This window comes from Stegostoma tigrinum, chromosome 19 (genome assembly GCF_030684315.1).
Source record: "Stegostoma tigrinum isolate sSteTig4 chromosome 19, sSteTig4.hap1, whole genome shotgun sequence".
Taxonomy (NCBI): domain Eukaryota; kingdom Metazoa; phylum Chordata; class Chondrichthyes; order Orectolobiformes; family Stegostomatidae; genus Stegostoma; species Stegostoma tigrinum.
Window position 1 is genome coordinate 24,409,742 of NC_081372.1, and position 18,105 is coordinate 24,427,846.

An 18,105-nucleotide genomic window follows, 5' to 3' on the forward strand; every position below is an offset into this window, starting at 1 on the left:
GCTGCTTTCCTGTCTTGAGTGGTGCTCTATCTTGCAAACAATTCAGCTTGCGAACAGACTCCAGGCTGAGAAAAAATCGTGGGACAGGGCTGAGTAGGACTGGAATGAGGAATGTTCCAAATACCCGACAAACAGACAGGTATAACTAGGGTGTATGTGGGTACCCTAAAGACACACTTTTGATTTGGAAAAAGTGAGACAAGTTAAACAGAGAAATTGCTCAACATGAGAATGAGCTCAGCTGAGCGACAGAGAATGGTGGTGGATTGGCACTGTTCAAACCAGTCCGATGGGTAAGGATCAACTTTGACTAATTCTTCAAAGTTCTAGCCAAACACATGTGGTCAATAAAATCCTTACACTGAGATAATTTATTTCCTAAGTTGAACTCCTTTTTCTAGGAAAAGCTGTTCCATACATCCAACTTCAAACAAGACATCTGTAAACCAAGACCAAATGTTTTTCAAGCTATTTCCCCTAAGCAACAGAAAGTGAAGCCTTGATGCTTCTGACTGAAAGCAAGCTAATGATCTTCAGTATTTGTTCTGTCTGCTTGTAAAACTCTCCCAATACAAACTAATTCCAATTAGCATGCCCGGAGGTCTTTCTCTCTCTCATATCTTTTTTTCTTAAAAAGTGACAGCTCCATCCAGAAATATTGACAATTGAATTATTAAATCCCCTCGTACACACAGATCAAAACCCACATGCTCGTATTTGAAATCCAATCACTAAAATAAATGATACTAAAACATATAAATAAATCACTCACCTTAATCAGAGCTGAAAGGAATTTTCCCAAAGGCTCCCTGAGAGGGAATGGAATGAGTCTGGGGCTTTTCTTGGAATACCTGGAGGTGCAGTCCAGCTCCTCCTGGCCCCACCATATTCCTAATGGCTGTTGTGACCTGCTTTGATCTGAATAAAGGTGATGTCCTGCCTGGATCAAAGCTGTAGTTCAGTCAGACTTTTAAGGAATGACTGGAAGAAAAGCATGACTGTTCCTGTTTTAAGAAATGAAAACGTCTTTGGCAGCCTGACAAGTGGCATGGTGGCTCAGTGGTTAGCCATTGCTGCCTCACAGCGCCAGGGACCTGGGTTTTGATTGCACCCATGGACAACAGTCTGTGTGGAGTTTTTTCATACTCCCTGTGTCTGCATAGGTTTCCTCCTGGTAGTCTGGTTTCCTCCCACAGTCCAAGATGTACAGGTTTATAGAATTAGAATTACTTGAATGAGTACAGCGAAAAGTTTACAATGCCACTGCTTATGGCTCCTTCCTAGGTACACGGTACCTAGGTACAGATGCTTAAGCATTTGGTACAAAATTGAAAGAATGATAAATAAAAGTCCAGCATAAGAATTAAGAGGGAAAAACGTACTCAAATTACAGTCTTTTACACCCAGGTCCATGCCAGCACCGAGCCTCCAGATCACATCAGGCTTCAAAATCCGAGGCCTCGCCTCCAATCCACAAAACCCTCACCTCCCTGCAGTAGCCCGCAGTCCAGGACTCACTTCCCCACTATGGCTTCCAGTCCGCCAGGGTCTTGCAGCCTTATGACAGCTTCTGGTTCAGGACTAGCCTCCCTGTGACAGCCTCAAGGTAGGACTCGCCTCAGGACCTCCTCTCTCCACACTGGCCTCCAGTCTAGGAGTTGCCTCAGGGACTCACCTCCCCTGCGCTGGCTTACGGCCTAGGACTGGCCTCCCTTGAGCTGGTCACCAGTTGAGACTGGCCCCCAGGACCCTTCTCCCTGTGCTGTTACATTAGCTGGATTGGCCATGCTAAATTGCCCCTTGTGTCCAGGGATGTGCAGGCTATGTTGGTTAATCATGGGAAAATGGAATTATGAGAAAAGTTGAAGGAGCTGGATCCGGCTGGGATGCCATTCGGAGGGTTGGTGTGCACTTGAAAGGTGGAATGGCCTGCTTCCATTCTGTAGGGATATTAGGAAGAGTTTTATTATCCACATAATCGTAATGCAATGCATCATTTCAAACTTAAGATTCTTTTTGATACATAGTTCGCATTGCCTCGTCTTTCTGTATTTCTTTTTGGATCCATTTGCATAGACGTTAAATGCACTGTCCTTGGTCCAGTGAGATGCACTGTGATATTATATACACTGAATAGTAACAGAAGATTATAACATTCTGAATTTTATTTTCCTTAAATACACATGAAATATTATTAAACCAGTTTCTTTCTTCTCATACTGAAATTAAACTTCCGTCTGGAAAATATAATTAGCTTTGGATTGTTTTAATACAACTGGAAAAAAGATGATGTGTCTTCTCTGAAAAACAAGTGCAAAGTAATAAAAACAAATTAAAATAAAACCCCCAAATAGCAAATAAGATCATAGAGGTTAGATAATGAGTTTGCAGGTTAAATTCAAGATCAATTACAATAGATATGTAGGTAAGTCAGAAAATAGTAATAAATACAATTTAAAATGTATTGAATAGAACCTAGCCTTTCGGGTTCTGAAAAAAAATTAGAGGTCTGAAATTTTATTTCCTCGAAAAGAAATTTGTTTTTTTTTGCATGTAGGGTTTAAATAAAAATGCCTGCTTTGATTTTATGTCTCTCCCTTAATGATGTAAATTTTAAAATGTGTATTTTGCTTCCTTTACAATGATTTAATTGATTTTTTCTTTCATTTCCGATTCTCTGTGTTTGAATTCTGTGAAGCATTTGCACTGAAACAATTTCATTTGACGATTTTCCCTGTTACTTTCATTATTCAAATTAATCAATCAAGCAAATGTCTCATTCTTAAGCTGGGTTGGAAAATTCCCTACATTACACATCTACCTCCAGCAAAATGGGTCCACAGGCGAAATGCTCCTGGCCAGAAAGCAGATGCAGTCTGCAGTTGTGCCACCCAACATGTAAGCAAGGTTAGAGGTAGCCACAGAGTGTTCCGTGCAGAGATCAACTGTTTAAGTGTCTTTTTTTAGTTCTGTGGGAGTTCATCCCAGTTATAATAAAAAGGTGTTCTAGATCTCAACCTTTTCAATCATTCAGCTTCCACACAGTACCCATCACCCTTCATTCACTTTCATGCCAGGCTATGTCACTCCACCATTCCGCAGCGCTCCAGATTTCATTCATGCCATGCTATCATCTTCCCTCCATGCTCCAATGGTCCTTAATGACACATATTACAATATTTGACTCTACCAAACCTCCATGACATCTCATACCTTCCACGATAGACTCTATCTCTCAACTCACATCCATGTCATGGTGCGCCCCCTCCACCAACAACCACACCTCCCCACCAAAACCCGTGCCCCTTATGCTACTGTGAAAGTCTTTCTTCCTCCACCCAATCCCAGAATCTCTCACACAGAGACCGTTTGTATTCCTTCACCCAACTTCCATGAGCCCTCATGCCTGCTAGGCTAAGCTGTGAGACATTCATGCCCATTCACCTACTAAACATTGTCTAAAAACAATGAACCCAGTTGTGGCAATAACACGGTTGAAAAGGAAGCTTTAGAAACAGTCATACATTCATAATGTGGTTGAATGTTATAAAAAAATTCGATTTGCTCCAGGTCAATAAAAGTGACTATCACCCAGACCCTTGAAAACGATAGCAGCAGAGACTGTAAGCACTTGAAACTCTTATTTTTATATGAATCAACATTGTGCAATTAATAGCAAAGAACAGAGAGCCAGAATTAGCAATTCAGCAGTGTTTTTACTGTGGTTGAGCTGTTTCAACAGGCTAATGGGTTTCTGGACTTCTAGCCAAGCTTCATCTTATAATATACTGGGGGATCTTTTGAACTTAATCTACATGATAGAACTTTTGAAAATCTTGTTTCAAGATAATACTGTGAACCACAACTCAGTAAAAGCTGAGACAACAAAATGTGGAGCTGGATGAACACAGCAAACCAAGCGGCATCTTAGGAGCACGAAAGCTGATGTTTCAGGCCTAGACTCTGAAGGGTCTCGGATGTACTCATCAGCTTTTGTGTTCCTAAGACACTGCTTGGCCTGCTGTGTTTATCCAGCTCCACATTTTGTTGTCTCGGATTCTCCAGCATCTGCAGTTCCCATTATCTCAGTAAAAGCTGACCTACCTTATTGAAAATTGTGGAGATCACAGACCAAATGAGCCAGCCAGGTTGAGAATGAAAGACTTGGGTCCATTTCTCATATCTAATGTATGTACCTTTAAAGGCAATCTAAAAACCATAAAGCCTGGGAATGGAGTTGAGAATTCCAGAATCACCTGTCATTTTGAAAGGACCCTCAATTCGTTCCAACTCAGCAAAAATCTAACCCTATAAATCACCACTGACAAACCGGCAATATATCCTTTGGCAATTGTCCACAAGTGGACAGTGAAATCCATACCTTCAGCACCCAGTACAAAATTCAGGCCATTATGTTTTTACAATGTTATTGAAAATATACATTTAATCAGTATACATAATTTTTTACAGTAATGAGTGGATAAAGGGTAATAGAACATAAGATTTCTTTTTTGATAGTGCTTTGAAGAAATAAGATCTAAACAGGCCAAAACATTGAATGTTTTCAAGAAGAGGATAGATATAGTTCTTAGGGCTAAAGGGTTCAAAGAGCATGGGGCAAAATTGGGAACAGAATACTAAGTTCAGTTATCATCCATGATTATATTTTATGAGCAATCACGCTTAGAGGGCTGAACAGCCCACTCCTGGTCCTATTTTCTATGTTTTTATGAAGACAGAAGTGTTTCATTATCCTGCTAATGTGTGACAAATTTAATTTGTCAGGTTCTCTTTAAGACCACAAACTCAAATTATTTTAATTTACATATTCTTTTCATATACATATTTGGTCAGTTAGAAATGAATTGCTTTGTAGCACCTTGAGGTCAAATTCAGAGCACTTTTCATTTTCGTAAATGTTTTTCTGTAATTACTGATGTTCTTTGCTTTCAGTTTTTGTATATTTTCCCTAAGCATTTAAAGATACACAAACATAAGTTGCTTTATCGAGTAAATTTAATTGTATTCTTCTATAACTTTGTTGGAAATTCTTATATACATAATTAAGGAATGATTTTTCAACTGCTGTCGCATTTACCCTTGAAATGGGGACACACTATATATTAGCTGCCACCACAAATGCTGAGTGGGTGTCAAAAGGGACAAAAGGTAGTCTTGCCTTCCTAAGGAATTTCACTCGGGATCCTACTAAAATTGTAAGATTCCACAGCAATTTTTCAATATCAGCATGCACCCAAGCCTCCTGGCCATTGTCACCCAGCAGTGGCCAGCCAAATCTGCTGAACGTTATTTAGATAACTCCTCAGAGTCTTTTTTATAATGACTTTGTTCTAATGAATTCAAGTGATCAAACTTGGATGTTCTTTCAAACATTGTTCCAGGTTGCTCCAAAATACTGACTAACTATATCTGATATGGAATTGTTCGCATTGATTTACTTTAATAGCTCAAATTGAAATGAGTGACTGGTACAGATTATTGGAAATTATTTACAGGGCTGTTATCATAGTAGATTATTTCTCAGTCAATCATTTGAACATTTAGTTTTTGCATTTAAACGTTTTTACTTTCTAGTGTTTTTATTAGTGGATACAACGATGAAATTTATGTTCCATACAAACATATAAACGATAATGGACGCCCAAGATTCTACAGCCCATTAACATTTGCAATACCCTGGAGGTATCTGTCAAGTAGAAAACTGATTTAACCTGTCCAAGACCTGCAGCATGACATAGGCCAGAGAGAAACTCAAGCCAGCTTAGCGGGAAAAATATGTTAGAAGTCCTTCTTTGACATTCCTAGATTATTACACTCGGTTCAGGAGTTCATTCTTGTGATGATAATTTTTTACACTGGCCATCGTTTGTGAGAAATTCCAATCAACCTCTGAAACCTTATTTCTGAGTCTGAATAGACTAACAAATACACACTTATCTTTTGATAATGTGTCCTGGAATTTCCTGGATAAGATCCTCTTGCTTTGAAACGACAGAGTTTAGTCCACGAAACATTGTAATAGAAACCACACCTTTTTTAAGTGATAGGTAGGTTGTGGTGTGGAGTGGGTGGGTTGGGCAGAGTGTAGGTCAAGCAGGATTAGGTCATTGGTGGATGTGGGGGTGTGCACTTGCCAAGTATTGCGGAGACAGAGGTATCTGTATGACAGGGTGAAGTCGGCCAGAGGATGGCAGGTTGGAGTCAAGATCTGGGTCAGGTTGAGGCAGTATTGAGTTCTGCAAGATTGGGTCAAATTTCCAGGGTAAGGGAGGTGGAATATTGCCAGGTTGAGATTGGTTCTAGCAGGGTGGCGCCAGCGCGGGATGAGGTTGTCAGGTTTGAGAAGTGTCTGTGGTCAAGGTTCATCTGTACTGCAGGAGGTCAGTTGTGAGTTGATGGGTGAGTTTCATAGTTATCCAGGAGTAAGTGGAAGTCTCTCACTGTTTATTTTTCTGAGTAAACTATTCAGCTCAAATGAAATGGAATCCTCTCAAATCTCTGACTTCAATAACTTTTTGAGAGGAGTATGACGCAGTATTCCTATTGAGGTCTGTAACAAAAGGGCTAGTGCATTTTGGATTATTTAGAGGGTTCAGCATTTATGTTTTCAGACTACAAACTGTTAGTTATGCATCCTCATTGAGCGTAAATTTTGTTTTATAATAAATCAATAATTTTGTGTTTTGTAAAGAAAGCTGATTGATCGATTTTAAAACAAAAATGTCCAATGTACAGAAAGAATATAACTTGCCATATCAGCAACACCTGCACAAAATGATTAACATCCTGTGATCTGTGAAGTAGTGGAATTAGAGAAAAATAGCACCCTCCTTCCATCTCAGTAATAACTCAACGACAAACAGTATGTCTTGTTTCAATAATAAACAACACCTTATTTTCTGTCACTGCACAGCATTGTTCACGAAGCTCACACTGAAATTACAAGAGCTGTTTCTTTCTCTACCTTTTTCAGCAGTTTTCCCTGAAAGTAGCTCACGGTGTTTTTCCAAATGAAATGCCATTTATCAGACACTAATGCATTTCTCAGTGCACCAAGATGCAGTTGATCATTGTTCATAGTGCTGATATACAGAGGAGGAAATTTTAACCCTGAACACCAGTAAAAGTGGGTTGATAGATACATTGATAGGTTTATTTTTTGATAGGCATTAACATCAGTGTTGCAGGACAGGCAAGAGGGGTCCTTTTCCTTGCAACAAAAGAAGCTTACCTCTAGATCACTCTGTCATCTCTGATTCTTCTGTAATTTCTAATTTGTATTCACTGATCTGACTCTAACTTATTGCAGTCTCTGACACTCCCCTGCGATCTCCAATTCCCCAACGTGCAACTCCTAATGCCACCAAGTGATCTTTGATCCCCCTGTGTCTTTGGCCCTATCTTTTTACAATCACTCACCTATTTATTTGATGTCCACCCCACAGCTGCCCAACAAGCAGAAAACCTGTCTACCATGTTGACTATCAGATGAGAGACCTACTGACCAAATCTACGAAAAAAAGGACCTGCAGTTAAATCCTGGGCACACAGGAAATACTTAGCGTCTACATCAATCATAAAAATGAATTAATTATTGAGGACAAATCAGATAAAATTAAAGAAGAGGAACACATGCCTATAGATGCTCAGCTGTTAAGGGCACGCCAGACAGCCATTCCCCGTCAAAGACAAAGGACAATGTTATGTGTCTGAAAAAAACTATTGGTTTTGCAAACTGGAGAGTATCTTGAATGCAGAAGAATGGAATTAGTAGTTTACTTAATTTCTTTACAAGTATTTTGCCAATAGGTTTAGAAATATTTGTCAAGTAATTTGGGATCATGTATGTTTATTTCTAATAGTGATTGTCCTTGGATCTTCAAATTTGCATTTGCAGAAGCATAAGTGCACTTTTGAGGTGAATTGTTTGGATGGTAAGGGTGTTTGTACATATACAATGAATAGCCATCCAAGTTATTCAGAGATGTGAATTAAACGGCAATATTAACTTGACACTATAACCTAAAGGAAGGAGTGGCTCAGTAATGTCATTACAGTCTGACATACTATGGATCAATAAATCCTTTCATGCTGGGTTGTTTGATGTTAGTACTACAGACAACACAATTCTACGTACTTCCTGTGCTTTATCATACAAGTCTTGGATAATGGCACACAGGATAATGTGGACAAGGTACTAACTTTGGGCAAGATTGCAAACATCAAGTCTTTAACGTTCATGAACCTCCAAAACGCCGACTTTCCAATTAAATTGTATTCAGCTCAGTGTGATTTGATTGTCTCGGACTGACTATTTCTTGTAGTTTTTGCTTTCCTCCTGGCTTTCATTTGGGCTTTTGGAGGAATTTGAATTATAGAGGGTTTATTATATTTTCTCCTTGTGAGATTTGCTTTTCCAAGAGAATGAGTCACCTAACAGTGATGATTGCTCATTCCAGTCATCACTAGATATGAGAATACACTTAGTCTCTTTACAACAATTCCAGTCATTAATTCTCCTTATTACTTGAGTGGTTTTTGAACGTGACCTTCTGACAAATGCTGAACTCTCTAGGTTTCATGTCGCATAAATCATAATTCTCCTGTACTGTTTCTCTTTTTGATTCATGTTGAACCCAGCCCAAATGAGCTCTGACTTGTTTTAAATACAAACTCCTAAGGTTACTAATCCTTTTCAGACTATGTCATTATTATGTAAGGGAACAGAAAGTTGTCTGAACTAAGTTGATGTGAAACATGCAAATTACTGCCTGGCTTGTCACTGAAAAAACATATTTCTGCAAAGACATGTCTACAATCTGTACACTTTATTCAACACCATATCACGCGGGCTGAAATGGCGATGTTAGTTTGCATGCAATTCCATGCTTATTTAGAAATATTTCCAACTCTTTTGAATTAAACTGTGGACCATTATCTGTCACCAACATCTCTGGCAACACATAAATTATAAACCAACTTCTCAAAGCATGTTTCCATTTGTAGTAATAGGTGTAGGCTCAATGTTTTTTGCCTCAGTTACAGTTATTGGTCAAAATACAGGATACTTTCCCTTCCAGTTCAGAGAATTGAATGTGTATCATTCCATTGGCTTGCTTTTGTTAATCTATGGAATTAAAGGAATTGACTGATATATACTTCACATCTTTTCAACAACTCTTCAAAATCATTATTAACCTTTGAATACCAAGAATACGTTCTTGCTTTTTTTTTCGCATGGACTATCCCTGTTTGCACCTAATGTAATGTCTCTCAGAATCTTTGCTTAAACTCTGATGAAATAATAACTCTCCAGTGCCCGTAGGAGACAGCCTTGTTATCCACACAGTTCATTTCTACATGTTAAATATTTTTCATAACTTCTCATTGTCATGTTCCTAGTCAGCCATTTATGATATAATTAAACACTTTACTGAGCATCACTTTCACTTTCATCATTTTCTTTACTAATTTCTCTGGCAGACATTGGCATGTGATTTTTGAATCTGAGATAAGTCGCAGTTAACTTAGTTTCTAGAACTGAACCAGTCTTCAGAGACATCTTTAAACAATGTTTTAGCATAATCTACTGACTTATGATGTTTAATATTGTATTAGTGGCTGATTTTTATCATTTGGACCTCCTTACTCAAAGACCAGTTTGCGTTCTCTTGGCATTTTTCATGGAAAAATGTACTTTTCTTGGCCACTATTGTAGATAACATGCTGTGTTTAAATATACTTGCATCAGACAATTTCTTCTCATCAACAAGACTTTGTTCCCTCCTATAAGTATCAATGACAAGTAATTTGGTCGATTGTATTCTATCCAATATTCAATCTGTGTATGGTAAAATGAGATTTACCCTCTTGTGAGTGAACATGAACAGGCTTTTTTAAACATAAGTACATACTAAAGATGGTAAGAGAGACATCATATTTGAGATTTTTTGAGATTTAACATCAGTCTGACATAGTTTCTTACATATATGTTCAAAGTTCTGTTAACATGTGTCCATTTAATTTTTTACTTCCACATCCCACCACATCATCCAAAAGCCTTTCTCACCTAAGACATTAATCCCTTACAGTATTCTCAGCCCTCTTGGATGACTACATTCTCCTCTCTGCAAACATGCACATTCCTGGAAGTCCATCAAAAAGTAGATGTAAGATTCTAGGCTCAAAACGTCAGCTTTCCTGCTCCTATGATGCTGCTTGATCTGATGTGTTCATCCATCTCTACACCTTGTTATGTCTGCATTATTGTTGATGAGGTATACTGCTAGAACAGAATCTATAAGAAGTTCCTGCATAATACTGTGGTCTGCAGGCTAGATGGCAAATTGCTTTACTCCCTTATGTTTTTCTAAGTCTTTTCTTTTCAGAATCTGCAGTATTATCAACAAAAATGAGTCAGGCTGTTTGATTAAGATAAAATAATCAATGTCACAGCCTAAACCATGAAGCGCAGTGTACAAAGTTCAGGTTTGACAGTGTTAGGGAATGTTAAAAAGCAGGAGACAGTCAAGCAGAAATGGAAAGGGATGTTCAGACAGAAAAATATGCCACAGAAACAGACATTGCTGGAAAAGCTCAGCAGGCCTGGCAGCATCTGTGAAGAAAAATCAGAGCTAACATTTCAGGTCCGGTGACCGTTCCTGAGAGCAAAATGCCGGACAATTTAATTGAATGTATCTAGTCAGCAAGAAGAAATAAATTATTCTTTTCATTACTTCTTGTTAAATTGTGAAACTTTTGTTAACACATGCCGGCATTAATTTTTTTTCATGAAGGTTGCCCTGATAATCTTAGTCATATATATTTGTTTTGGTTATGATTACAATTTTAAAAAGCAACAGAATTTATTAAATGTTAGTGGTATTGCTGATGATTGGTTTAGTTCTGTATAACCTGGGAATTTATGTACATGTCGTGTTTTATGGTTTCTATACAAAGGGGGTTGTAGTATACTGCAATATCCGAGTGTTATGCATTGCCTCTCCATTCAGAAGGCATGAATGAAGTCAGTAAAGTGATGACCACATGCAGTGTAGTATGTATGTCTTACTCAGTTCAGTAGACAATGAATCCTTCTCAGCGGAAGACCTGGTCATGAGGGGATACTAAATGAAAATCAGCTTTCAGTGTTAATACACTGTAAAGATTATTTCTATGGTATAAATGAAAAATCGTGGGCAATAATTTCTGTAACAGATGTGCAAGTTCAGCTGTGTTCAGAGAAATTTCAGGTCAGAGTTTGAGTATTAGCATTTAATTTTGTTAAGTTTTAAGTACTGGAAGGGGAGAATTTGTCTTAGTCAAGCCAAAAATCAAGCACAGGAACAAACACCAGAGTATTAGGATTCAGACACGCAAAGACAAGATACTGTATATGGTCCTGTTAGTTTGTGTTGAGAACTCAATTTTGCTGCGACCAAAATTAGCAAAAAAAGATCATAAATGCAGCTAGATGTATGAGTTATAAATTATTCATGAAATTGGATTATTGTTAAGAATGAAGTTATCCTTTTAGCATAGATCAACTGCCATTTCATCAAGTTGTCACATCTTCATAAAATTGACACCAATCGATGCATTCGCATGATGAAGAACAGCTCAGTTGTTTTGACTTCTCTCCGTAACAATTTGAAAAGGGCTAATTTTCCTGACCAACCCAACATTTTCAAATCTGTATGCTGTAAGCATCGTCATAAGAATGTGAATTTAGCTGTGCTGATCTTACTATAATTCAGAACTGCGGTGTACTGTATTGCACTCAACAACTTACAATTTGAAACTATATATTAGTTTATAGTTTAAATTAAAATATTATTATCAAGGGACATGTGCATACAAGAATCAGAGCCAGAAATGGGTCTTTAAACCCCTTGAACCTCCTTCACCTTCTAATAAGCTTGTGGCTGATCTACTATAATCTGAAATCTACATTCCCACCTACCCATGATAAATTTTCACACTCCTGCCTAACAAATTTTCGAGGACTCCTTTTCACCAGCTTTTCACAAATAGAGTTGCGAAGAATCATATGCAGTTTTAAATGTGTGACCCCTGAATTTAAACAACCACCCCCTAGCTCTAGATTCTCCCACAAGAGGAAACATCATCTCAAGGTCTACCCTGTCAAGACCCCTCAGAATTTTATATCTTTCAATCAAGTCTCTTCTTCTTCTAAATTCTAGTGGATACAAACACAGAGCCTTTCCTCAGAAGCAACCCTCCCACTCATGGTGTTATCCTACTAAAATTTCTGAAGTGCCTCCAAGACATATACATTGCTCCTTAAATATGTTACCAATACCTGGCAGTGCACGGTACTTAAGATGCAGTTTCACCAGTGCCCTGTATAACTGAAGCGTGACCTCTCTACTTTGTAGTCAATTCCCCCCACATTCTATTAACGTTGTTTATTACTTGCTATAGCTGCACACTAACTTCTGTAATTCATACACTTGTACTACTGGATTCCTCTGCACATCAGAGCTCTGCAATTGCTCAGGATTTAGATTTTTTTAATTCTTCCTCCCAAAACTAGATAATTTCACATTTTTTCACATTATACCCCATTTCCCACTCACATAACCTATTAATATCCATTTGCAACCTCCTTGTGTCCTTTTCACAACTTACTGTCTGACCTTGTCTTTGTACTATCCGAAAATTTGGCAACCATACCTTTCTTCCCTTCATCTAAGTCTTTGATATAAGCCATGAACAGCTGGGGTCCCAGCACTGATTCTCGTGGCACACCACTCAGTACATATTACCTACATGAAAAAGACCTATTTATTCCATTAGCCAGTCAATCTTCTATCCATGTTAATATGTTAACCAAAACCATTTTTTAATAATAACCTTAGATGTGTCATCTTATCAAATGCCTTCTGAAGCCGAATGTACATACATCCATCAGTCTTCCTTTATTCACAGCATATGTTACTTCCCTGAAGATTGGCCCAATACAATTTCCCTTTCATAAAACTATGTTAACTTATGTTGCCTGATTATGTTGAAGTTATCCAAGAACCCTACTACAGTATTTTTAATAATAGCTTCTAATATTTTTTCTGTAATAAAGGTTAAGGTAATTGAGCTGTAATGTCCTCCTTTCTGTCTCCCTCACTTTTGAATGAAGGAATAACATTGACTCTCTTTTAAACTATTAGGATCATCACCAAATCAAGAGAGTGATGGATATATGGAATGCTCTGCCCCAGAAGGCAGTGGAGGCCAGTCTCTGGATACTTTCAAGAAAGAGATGGATAGAGCTCTTAAAGATAGTGGAATCAAGGGTTATGGGGATAAGGCAGGAACAGTACTGATTGTGGATGATCAGCCATGATCATAATGAATGGTGGTGCTGGCTCGAAGGGCCGAATGGCCTACTCCTGCACCTATTGTTTATTGTCTATTGTCAAGGGAATACTTTAAAGACCCTAGGATGAATTCCACTCGGAAATGGGCAATTGTCAGACAACAGCTGTAACAATTTACTCAGTGCCACTTCTCTGGATTTTCCTGAGCTCTTCCCTCCTGTCTATTTCCGGATTTCTTTCAGTTTCTGCAATGTCACTTATATCCTCTATAGTGAAAACCTATGGACAATACATGTTTAATTTATCTGCTGTTTCCTCAGTTTCCACTATTAGCTTTCTAGGCTGATTATCTACAGTTAACTCTTTCTTTTTTTCGTTATTTATAGAAATTCTTACTTTTTTAATGTTTCTAGCTACCTTTCTCTCATACTCTATTTTTTCCCTTTCTATTAATGTTTCAGCCAATTTTTTTATTGCTTTTTAAAAATATTCTGCCCAATATTCTGACTTGCCAACAGTTTTTTATACCATTATATACTTTTTCTTTAAGTTTGATATTACCTTTAACGTTGCTAGTTAACCATAAGTCATAGGTCTCTTGGAATTTTTCTCACTCATTGAAAGGTATCTGTTCTGTAGTGGTCTTATCATGAAACAATTAATCCAGTGAGCAAGATAATATGCTGAGAGCCTTGTTTCAAATCACGCCAGAATTTGAAATCAATTAAAAATCTGAGTTTAAGAGTCTAAAGATGGTCATGAAACTGTCGTCAATTGTCAGGAAAAACTCATCCAGTTCACTAACATTCTTTTGGGAAAGAAGTTGTTATCCTTACCTGGTCTGGCCCTACATGTGACTCCACACCCACAGTAATGAAGTTACCATTTAATTGTCTTGGGAAATTAAGGATGGGTAATAAATGCTGGCCTGGTCAGTCCCACATCCCGAGAATGATTTTTTTTAAAAATTCTGAAATATTGCCTTAAACGATTGCCACTGCATCTCTTTTGAACTATCGTTTAACCTAATTTGCCAATTCACTTTAACCAGACCTACTTTAATGCCCTCATAACTGCCTTCATTTATTTTTAAAAATATTCAGACCCACTAATCCTCCTCTGAAACTGAATACAAAATTCAGTTGTACAATAATCACGGTGACCCTAGGGGACCTTTGTGATGAAATAATTAATTAATCCTATCTCATTGCACAATATTGAATCGAGTAGAGCCTGCTGGCTGGTTAGTTCCAGAACATACCATTCAAAGAGATTATCTGTAAACATCTCATGAACCATTCATTTTGGCTGCCTTTGCCAAATGACTTTCCAGTTGATATGTAGATTAAAATCTCCTGTTATTATTGCCATACCATTCTGACAGGCTTTCATCCTTTCTTCACTACCCTACTCTGTGGATGCTGTCACAGTGCATGTACACCACTCCCACAAGTGATTTTTTACTTTTATCATTTCTCATACCTATCCAAACTGTTTTAACATCTTGGTTTCTTGAACATATGTCGTTCCGCTCAATTTTGCTCATGCTGTCAATCCTAAATATCCTGTACTATTAAAGATTCAGGTCCTAATCCTTGTTATCCTGCTGCCATATTTCTATGATGGTTATCAGACTGCAATTACTAATTTCTAATTGCATTCTTACTATCTCTGTTTTATTTCAAATGCTGTGTGCATTCAGATACAAAGACTTTGTTTTATCCTTTTTTTGTAAATTCTCATCTTACCTGTTGGTTGAGTCATAGATTTGTACTCTCTATCTCTTCCTGCCACAGTCTGTTTATCATTTTTCACATTTGACTTTCTCTTTGGCCGCACATGTACTCTGATTGAGCACATTTTCGGTAGTTGGCATGATTCAGGTGGAGACCTGCTCTTGGTACAGATCCCATTTCTCAAGTACTGATACCAGTACCTCTGAAATTGAAACCTGCTTCTCCCACCTTGGTCTTGATTTTCCCAAAGCCAAAGTGCATGTAGCTCAAGTATTAATGCAGAGATGGTGATCTTTGAGGTTCTGCTTCTTAGTTTGGTGCTGAACTCCAAAGCTATTGCTATGCATGTGATTCTTTTAACAATTTATTTTAACTTTGAACACTGTAGTATGTTTGTATTCAACATATTCACAAAAAAAGTGAAAGTTTTTTTTAAGTGAATTTTGTTTGTATAGGAAGACCTAAAACCCAGCAATCATTAAAAATGAAATCTCTTAATCATACATTTTTCCTTAATTGGCACAAGTCCTAGTTTGGATCTGTCTCCACCACAGCCTAATTGGACAATGTTAGTCACCTCAATATCAGGGGTATAACGACTGTGAGAGCAGTTTACACCTCAAGGAGCTGTAGGATTTTATAATTATGCATTGATGATCTGGACTAAATAACATATAATCCCTGATGTCTCACACAAAGTTGTTGGATGAGTATTGTGTGCAATGTTAGTCATAGCAGATTTTGTATACCTAGGTTAGATTACACAATAGGAATATAATTGAAGGTATAAATAGATACTGCTTCACTTTGTGGCATCCTTATTTTGTGGATGATGTTATGGATTATTTCATAAAGCAAGAAGTCAAGGAACTGGAGGTGGCACAGACTGGCGAGACTTTGCAACTTAAGTGATAACGTGCACCTACTGACAACATGAGATTTTTAATGCAGGTTTGACAGGAAATAGGACTGAGAACTGAAGGTGCCAATATACCTAGTCTGAATCCAGAAGCATCACTAACTTGCTGAGTGAACCTGGAGACTGATGATGGCTGACAAGCTTTCTTGGGAATAAAATAGATACCCTCAATTAACCTCAAGATGATGACAGTGCTGATGATTCCACCTTCCTGATAGCTTACCAGTTCTGCCAATCCACCAAATTTGATATATTTTGCCCGACCAGAGGCACATCTTGGGTAACCATGAGTTTGAGGGGGGTGTCGGTCCCCAAGATTCAGTGGATGCTGCCAGGATACAGGTAGCCAAGCTCCTTCCTTTATATTGGAATGCGTTGGCATGGTCTGTAAGTGACCACCGTCTTCCAGCAGCTACCTACCAAACAATCTACCCCTGCACTCAGATAAAGTAATCAGTTGAATGTAAATCATTTTGGCTTCAAGAAATGCTAAGTTGATAAATGATTGGATTTTCTTTACTAACTCTGTAATTTCTCCTTTGTTCTATTCTGAGAGCTATTGAAATGTAAAATGCAGCATTTAAGTTGTTTCATTCTCAAAAAAAAAACTGAGGGCTGTCCAATACATAGGAACATTATGATGGATGTTTTTGTGTTTATTTGATTTATAGCCCTGAAAGTCCAAGGCATACATGAAATGGTTACATGTTTGATTTATGCAGGCATTCTCACCAAGGTGCAATAAAAGCCCAGTTGTTCTATGCAACTTGTTTGTGCCTTTGGCAAAAGAAAATATCAGAAGAGGCATGGGTAAAACCTATTGCTTTATCTGGAAGTGAGCAGAACAAAGCCACCGTGGCATTGGAGGTGAAAAGGCAATTCGTGTTCTTTCAAAATATTTATGTCAAAGCCAGAAAAAAAATCAGATATTGAAGATCATCATATTGACTTTTGAAGCAGTTGAATAGCCAGTTGAATATCAGACAGTTTTTTTTTACATTCTATTGGAATTGAAAACCTGACTCTTAATGAATAAGGTAGATGTTACCATTTCTGCAAGGATCCATACTTTTTCCTCAACTACCACTCAATATTTGAAAATAGTCTTCTGTTTTATTATTGTACAGTTCTGAGTATATCTTTACAATATAAAGTCAGCTATGTGGGTTTTCGTGGTTCTAAATGCATCTTTCTTTCTCCTTTTCAAAGACCCAGTGCATGGACCTCAGAATGTAGAAGTCGTGGATGTCCGATCACGACAGTTGACTATTCATTGGGAGCCATTTGGTTACGCAGTCACTCGTTGCCATAGCTACAACTTGACTGTTCAGTATCAGTATGTGCTTGGTCACCGGGAATACACAGCAGAAGAACTGATGCAGACTTCATCCCATTATACATTACGAGGGCTACATCCATACACGACAGTGAAACTCCGGCTCGTACTACTTAATCCAGAAGGAAAGAAAGAAAGTGATGAGATAGTTATCCAAACTGAAGAAGATGGTAAGTGCTTATCTCTTCGTCTAACATTACCTCCCTCATCATATCTAAGAGATTTGAGGGCAAAGTTTTATGCATTCAAGGATATATCATTTTCGATTCAGGTGCAAGACCAAGAAATGTTGGAAACTTAGGCAGGGAGCTGGATGCATCAGGTCCTGTGTTTCTCCTGATGGTTTTCAGCAGGGGCATGCTACAGAAAAGTTTCACTCATCTCTCTAAAAATGAGGGAAATGTAAGAAGGACATAGTCAGGGACATAAACTCTAGGGACAGGAGCTTCCTCATCTTCAATCCTGTGAGAGAGGGACAGACTTCATAGCACACATCTCATGGACTGGACTTTGTATAAACAAGAGAAACACATCTCACACAACCTTTGTCAGAGAATTGAACAACTCAACCAATAATGATGCAGCATTATGCAAGAGTTTGTGTTGTAAGATTGTTTACACTAATGCTGTAAGTTTATATGTAGCTTGAATTGCAGAAGTGTCACTTCAGTTAGTTTGCTCTGCATACACTCTAATGAACTGATAAACAATGCACAGGATGTCTGCGAAAGAAACGATCTTTAGTATTGCATGCCT

At 38.0% G+C, this 18,105-nt stretch overlaps 1 protein-coding gene across 7 annotated transcripts in view; it reads left to right on the forward strand.

The window, feature by feature from the left end:
• LOC125461272 (receptor-type tyrosine-protein phosphatase T) overlaps positions 1-18,105 on the forward strand; it is a 1,279,761-nt gene that overhangs the window by 804,898 nt on the left and 456,758 nt on the right. For all 7 annotated transcript variants that reach the window (XM_048549829.2, XM_048549830.2, XM_048549831.2 and 4 more), the window contains one exon: positions 17,223-17,519. In XM_048549829.2, coding sequence (XP_048405786.1) covers positions 17,223-17,519 — 297 coding nt within the window. The remainder of the gene's footprint in view (positions 1-17,222; positions 17,520-18,105) is intronic.